We start from the raw sequence: 7132 nt of genomic DNA, 5'->3' as shown, positions 1-7132 counted from the left end.
AGCAGATCTATCCACACAACATGCACAAGAATATGATCAAATGATTCAATTAGTCTAGATTCACAACCTCTTTTGATGATCAAACAATTTAGTTAGTCCAAAGGAAGCAATATTCTCCCAAAAATGCATGGTTAAGGATCACTTGATTTCCATCATTGCTAATAGTAGCTTGAAAAACCTAGCATCTCAAATATTGAATCACTTAGGTGTTGCTTCTGGATTTGATTGTTTCTTTTAACATCAAATGTATACAATAAAAAAGGAGACACATAATCAAATCCATAATTAGGCAAGTGATTCAATTATGAATTGTAGAAATATGATAAAATTAATCTCAAATACTTGTTTTAGAGTTACAACTTTGTACTAAAGCCCATACTACTCCCTACCATTTCGTGACTAGTTGTATTAAGTAGTTGATTACTTGCCACAACCCCTAGTAGTGACTAAAAATTGATAATGAGCCCTAATGAAGAGATGATTTTGGTATGATTTAAAATTCGCATTGGATAGTGATCATCCCCAATGCATTGTTACACTTGCGGATTTCTATTTAATGGCAAAAAAAAAATTGAGTGAGAGGCTACGATGTCCGGTTTGGCCTTATGGTCCCTTGGTTCTGGTCTGATCAAAACTGGGTCCTGGTTTGAGGTTAGTCTGCCTATGGGTTTGCATAAGGTATGTGACCATGGTAGCTGGTTCAAACTAGACAGACTAGGTTTGAACCTAGGTCAGACCCGAGTGAATTCTGCTGGACCACGGGCGAACCCGACAGGAAAAGTGCTACCAAACCATTTGCTTTTTTGCAAATTATAATTATAATTTGACATCCATGACCCTAAAAAGTGGTTTTAAAATGACTTATGTTGGGTTGTATGTCTCATTTGGTGTGCAATTAGATTGTTTTCTCTTGATCTGGAGCAAATTGGTGGTTGAGCAAGAGGGAATTGGAAGATTGATTTGTGAAGCTTGATCAAGTATTTGTGCTTCATTCCTACTCTTTTGCAAGCTTCTGTTGGGTGAAAGAGGTCAATTTTTTTCATTTTATTTTGTTTTTGTTTTTAGTTTAAATTTTTTCTCTTTAATTCATAATTGTCCAAAATATCTACTTTTTCTTTTTTTTTTTCCATTCTCTTATTTTTATTTTGAATGCGTATATAATTTCTTGCCATAGGAACTACAATGGCATCTACCTCTTCCTCCATAGGAAATAATGAACAACCATCAAATTCTAATTCTCCTTTATGGAAGTATGTCAATTGATATTTTAAGACCCCTTCTAGGAGGTGGGGATTTTGTTGGAAAGGTCGAGGTTGTGATAAAGAAAGGAATAGTTCATATTTTTGGGTGGCAGGCCATTTGTGTGGAATTCGTGGAAGAGGAATCAAGAAATGCCCTAGAATAAAAAAACTCCTATACCAAATGACAATATTAAAATATATCATGGAGCATGAAGAAGCAGAAGAGAGAGAGAGGCATATAGACAAAATATGTCCACTAAAAAAAATCAAAGGGAACACAACCCCCATCTTCGAATATTGTGATAAAAGACCACCCCTTTTATAATACCCTATAGTTGAGCCTAACACTGAAACTCAAGCACCTATTCCTCACAAAAGAAATGGACCTTTGGAAACTTTATTTCAAAATGAGAGTCGATATATTGCCAACCAAGATATAGCAAGACGCATATATGCAAATGGGTTGCCTTTCAATGTTGTTCACTCCCCATATTGTAACAATATGTTGAATGTGTTGTTCCAAATCAATTCCAATGAACTCGGGCATTTAAAAAAAAAATCAAATTTGATCACAATATGCCTTGTCTGTCGGAAACCTTCGTTGGAATTTGAGGCCAAACGTATTAGTGGTTTGACCCTTGGTAAGAGATGGGTGGGAATAAAAGGCCTCACACTATCGACATTAATAAATAAACTTGTGAGGAATTGAGAGCTATGCCCCCCACCCTTTAAGAATAGTAGGGGTCTCTTAATTAATCAACATCAAGAATAAGCTTCTAAAGTGATGAGAAATTGACAAATAACATGCTGTAAAAGGGCATGGAATTCAGGGACATGTGTGCAACAATGGTGGAGGTGGAGGCATACAAGAAATTGGTCTTTTAAACAAGTGGGTAGTCTATTTCGGAAATAGCTATACAACCCTTAAGATGAACCAAGATATCAATACCTTTGTACAATGGATGTTTGGTGCATCCTAAGGACTATATAGCCATTTCCATCTTTTTCGAATAAATTGAACCCCCCATAATAACAATTAATCTAGGAGTGGGTGGGAGGATATAAAGGTTTGGCCCGTTGCAAGAGATGGGAGATGGGTGGGAATAAAGGGCCTCCCACTATCGACATTAACAAATAAATCTGTGTCAAATCGAGAATGATGCCCCCCATCCCTTTAGAATAGTAGGGCCATAAAATAGTAGGGGTCTCTTAATTAATCGGTGTCGGGAATAAGCTTCTAAAGTGATGAGGAATTGACAAATAATATACTGTAAAAGGTTGTGGAATTGAGGGACATGTGTGCAACAATGGAGGAGGTGGAAGCATACAAGAAACTAGTATTTTGTTCATGTGTGTAGTTTATTTCGAAATCAATTTTCTAGCCCTTAGAATGCACCAAGATATCAATACCTTTGTACAATGGATGTTTGGTGCATCCTAAAGACTCTATAGCCATTTAAGTCTACTTCGGACGAACTGACCCCCCCACAAGAACAACTAATCTAGGGGTGGGTGGGAGGATATAGAAGTTTGGCCCCTAGCAAGGGATGGGTGGGAATAAAGGGCCTTATGCTATCGAGATTAATAAATAAGCCTCAAGAACTATGCCCCCATTCCAATATACCATCCTTCTTAATTAATTAGCGCAGAGAATAAGCCCTTAAAATCATAAGGATCATAAAATTTTAGGGCCCTCTTTTGTATGATGAATGTAGACCTAGGTGAAGCAAATCTGGTTGTGGAGTATCTAGTAACTAATTGATTTTCACTCACGGATTCTTAAAAAACAAATCAATATCGATCTTAATAACTAATTGAATTTTACTGACGGATTCTCCAAAAATAATTCGATATGTAGATTAATATCGAGTTCAAGTTCAAAGAACAAATCCTAGTATAAAGACAAAGATAGATCCAACAACATAAAACCCTAGAGTAGGGAGGGCATCCAACATCTCACCATACTCTAACAAGCTAATTCATTTGAGTGTGTGGGAGGGGGTTGTGCAATCGTTTCATAAATTTTTTTTCGATATGTAGATTAATATCGAGTTCAAGTTCAAATCCTAGTATAAAGAAAAAGATAGATCCAACAACATAAAACCCTAGAGTAGGGAGGGCGTCCAACATCTCACCATACTCTAACAAGCTAATTAATTTGAGTGTGTGGGAGGGGGTTGTGCAATCGTTGCTTGGTTGAGCACCTTGTGTACATATAATAGATCGCTACCTATTGATAGATCATATCTTTATACATCAAAACAAACAATCCAAGAAGAAAAAAACATTAGTAGTGAATCGCATGCCAATAACCAATCACTCCTTGTGCACCCAATCCTCCAATTACTAATTTTAAAAGAGCCAGAAAAATGATAATAAAGCTCATTAATAACTTTCACATGTACCAATAATGGATCACTTTTTAACTTTTTAATCTATAATTGATCCTTTTGTGCATTGTACCAATAATTGATCATTATTGACCCTTTACTTTAACTTTTTTGATCCATAATTGACCCTTTTGTGCACCACTACTGAGACATTTATCCACAAGTGCTAACAATTACTACTGGGACATTTATCCACAAGTGCTAACAATTTTGAATAGATGATTATTGGACCCTTTTGTGCGCTGTCACAAATAACAAATAACTTTGTAACATTATTAACTCGCTTTTTAACTTTTTTAATCCTTTCTTTTTTAATCCATAATTTGAGTAGACGGTAATTGGAATATTGCTAACAATTTTGAATAGACAATTATTGGACCCTTTTGTCGCTTTTTAACTTTTTTAATCCTTTCTTTTTTAATCCATAATTTGAGTAGACGGTTATTGGAATATTGCTAACAATTTTGAATAGACGATTATTGGATCCTTTTGTGCCCTGTCACAAATAACAAATAACTTTGTAACATTATTAACTTGCTTTTTAACTTTTTTAATCCTTTCTTTTTTAATCCATAATTTGAGTAGACGGTTATTGGAATATCTTTAAGTGAAATTTATATTTTAAAATGTATATTTTATCTTTCTTTTTTAATCGCTAGGATTGCTTTAACTTTTTTAATCGTTTGTTTTTTAATCCATAATTTGAGGACAGTTATTGGAATATCAAATTTAAAATATGTATTTTCAAGAAGCAAATTGAAAATATGTATTTTTATTGGTAGATACTTTAAAATATGTATTTTTTAACCCTTATATCCAAAAACGAAACCTTAACTATAGATAATTAAACCGCATACAAATCTCATACATAGTTAAGTCCTATCTTTTATCTTCCTCCCACAAATAATAGGGGTCAGAATTTTAGGGCCCTCCTTTGTACAATGGATGTCCTGCACTTTTTTGGCTCCTAGGCAGTACCAGGAGATTCAAACTTTTTAAAAATACTGTGTTGTCTATAAACTATTCCGAGCAAGTTAAATATGATATTTAGCGGGTTCCCAGCATGTTAAATATGATGTCAAAGAGCAGGAGCTTGCAGGATTGACGTTAATGGACAGACGTCTGTTATAAGCAGATGTTGACAATTTTGGTGGAGCCCACTAAGGATGCAAGATAAGAACAGAAAGCAATGAATGCGAAGAATCCATTTTACATATACAATTCTCCAAATGTTTTATTAAGTAAAAAGCACATGATTGTTTCCATTGGAGACTAAACACAGTATCTACAGGGGCTCTACTAGTGCCGCCCAATCGCTCCGCCAGAACTTTGTGAGGCGGGGCAAAAACAACTAGTTGACATTAGGATTGATGTGGCCCTGCTCGGCGTTCCACTCAGCGGCTCGCTGTATAGTGGCGGCAATGCCGTTAATCTCCATGCGTCCTGTTGCCTCATTTCGCATTTCCGCCTCCGACACCTTATGCGCATCCCTCATGTTCACTGGTTTATTTAGCTCCGGTATGTCCTTTGCTCGCTGCACTCTCAAATAAAACCCTAATTTAGCAAGTAATCAATAAAACCCTAACCAGGCATGATCGTGAAGTAATCCTTGTTCTATTCACCAAGTCCACTCAAAATCTCTCTTCGATGCATACAAGAACCTGAAAATTAGAGGAAATTTTGACAGACGCTAAAAATTTAAATGAAGTCCACTGAAAATCCCTCTCGTTGCTGACAAGAACAACATTAGAGGAAATTTTGACAGAATCTAAAAAAAAATTTCAATGAAGTCCACTGAAATCCCTCTCGTTGCATACAAGAACCTGAACATTAGAGGAAATTTTGACAGAATCTAAAAAATTTCATGATCCCTCTTGATGCATACAAGAACCTGAACATTAGAGGAAATCAGGAAATATTGGCAAATAATCTAAAAAATTTCATGAAGTCCGCTGAAAGTCCCTCTTGTTGCATACAAGAAGCTGAACATTTGAGAAAATTTTGACAGAATCTAAAATAATTCATGAAGTCCACTGAAAATCCCTCGTGTATGTTTGAAAGAATTTTAAAAAATTCCCAAAATACATATATTTTAGGTACTTAGCTTAAGATTTGTCCCAGGGTATGGCTATCAGGGATGCCAGCGATTCTGTGTTCCAGAACATGCTGTGCTTGGGAGGCCGGGCCGCCGAGCAAACCCTCGCGTACACCAGTAGCTCTGCCCTCCAAGCTTCTCAGGGCACTGACAGTCGCCGGGTCAATCTGTTTCTCTGAATTCACCTTCCCCACTACTACCAACGCCTGCACCATTTGCACAGCCATTAATACCAGTAGACTCTAAAATGCCTGATTTTTCTGAAAACAAATTGGATTTTTACCTCTCCTATGGTTATAGGGCCAGTGTGCCCCTCAAGCCCCGGCCTCAGCTCTTGTTGCTGCTCAGAACCAGTTTGTCCCTTAAGGCCCTGCCTCTGCTCTTGTTGCTGCTCAGAACCAAGGCCCTGCCTCTGCTCTTGCTGCTGCTCAGAATTCATATTGCTTGATTATCTGCACACAGATGCTCAGTGGTTAGGACATAAATATGACTGAAATTTTGAATGCAAACTAGAAAAATACCTACTTTGCTGTTACAGATGTTCAGTGTGATCGGTATTTTTTAAGGTTCTCTTTCGTGCTCAGGGTTTACAGAGAATTGGGTATAAATAGGGCTGCGGAGCAGAGATGTGCCGTGTTAGAAAGATAGGCGTCGTTCCTGCATTTAGGGAAGATGAGAGAAATAAACGTTGAAGGGTTACAGTGTGTCCGGATAAGCTCCTGCCAGACATAAGCATATGCCATTACTCTCCACGTGTTGCAGGATTTCTTCACAGCTCGAGGGTGGTGCTACGCAATCACTCGCCCAGAGTTGCTTCTCACAAGTTTCAGATTTCTAACCTATATTTTTTTATTTTCTTATGTTTATTACAGAAGTATTTAAAAATTTAAAGAGATATTTAACAAAATTTTATTGGCCTAAGTGTGTTCAGATGATCACTGTTTGTAGATTATAACAATCACATTACTCTATTTAGGTTGAAACTGCATTTTATGTGGATTAGTCTTGAAGTTTGTGGAAACGTTCTAGTGGGGAACTATTCTGTAATACATGGGATTGATCTAGTCAATTGTGGATTGTTAGAAACTATGTTGTGTTTCTTTATGTGTATTTGGATCAACCATATTGAAAAATATCTTGAGTAAAATGCTTAATCATAAGGATCATGGTCTCTTAGGTCAATACCTTCAATTAGGCCAATATTATAATCTTGAATAAATATTGAAGACACCATTGTCACATTTAGATATCTAGATGATTTTGATGTAGATCATGGTTCCTTCTAGTGGTCCAAATTGAAGTATTCCTAGAATGTTTCTCCTTATAATACTTCATATTGCATTCTTATTATATGTTTAAATGCACAACTGAATGTTTTAAAATACCAAGACGTAGCAATAAACCGC

The 7132-nt window shown here is 36.4% G+C and overlaps 1 protein-coding gene across 2 annotated transcripts; it reads right to left on the bottom strand.

Annotated features, from left to right (window-relative positions):
* Positions 1-4838: 4838 nt before the first annotated feature.
* LOC131048205 (late embryogenesis abundant protein D-34) lies at positions 4839-6554 on the bottom strand. Of its 2 annotated transcripts, XM_057982097.2 has the most exons (5): positions 6427-6554; positions 6252-6339; positions 6010-6178; positions 5735-5932; positions 4839-5165 (listed from the first exon to the last, which is right to left on the bottom strand). In XM_057982097.2, exons 3-5 carry the CDS (start codon positions 6163-6165, stop codon positions 4983-4985), a joined length of 537 nt encoding a protein of 178 aa, XP_057838080.1. In that variant the 5' UTR covers positions 6166-6178; positions 6252-6339; positions 6427-6554; the 3' UTR covers positions 4839-4982. The 2 variants fall into 2 exon arrangements, with proteins under 2 accessions (XP_057838080.1, XP_057838079.1); XM_057982096.2 differs by having other exon boundaries at positions 6252-6554.
* Between the last annotated feature and the right edge of the window lie 578 nt (positions 6555-7132).

Source organism: Cryptomeria japonica, chromosome 2 (genome assembly GCF_030272615.1).
Source record: "Cryptomeria japonica chromosome 2, Sugi_1.0, whole genome shotgun sequence".
Taxonomy (NCBI): domain Eukaryota; kingdom Viridiplantae; phylum Streptophyta; class Pinopsida; order Cupressales; family Cupressaceae; genus Cryptomeria; species Cryptomeria japonica.
This window is presented reverse-complemented; position numbering and strand designations above follow the sequence as displayed.

What these genes read in the sequence shown, in the direction of transcription:
- LOC131048205 (XM_057982096.2), bottom strand. Translation starts at nt 6,165, where the DNA reads ATGAATTCTGAGCAGCAGCAAGAGCAGAGGCAGGGCCTTGGTTCTGAG. An exon ending in GCCCTATAACCATAGGAGAG is followed by an intron (nt 5,933 to 6,009) that starts GTAAAAATCCAA and finishes CAAATGGTGCAG; the next exon opens with GCGTTGGTAGTAGTGGGGAA. An exon ending in CCCTGGGACAAATCTTAAGC is followed by an intron (nt 5,166 to 5,734) that starts TAAGTACCTAAA and finishes TTGAGAGTGCAG; the next exon opens with CGAGCAAAGGACATACCGGA.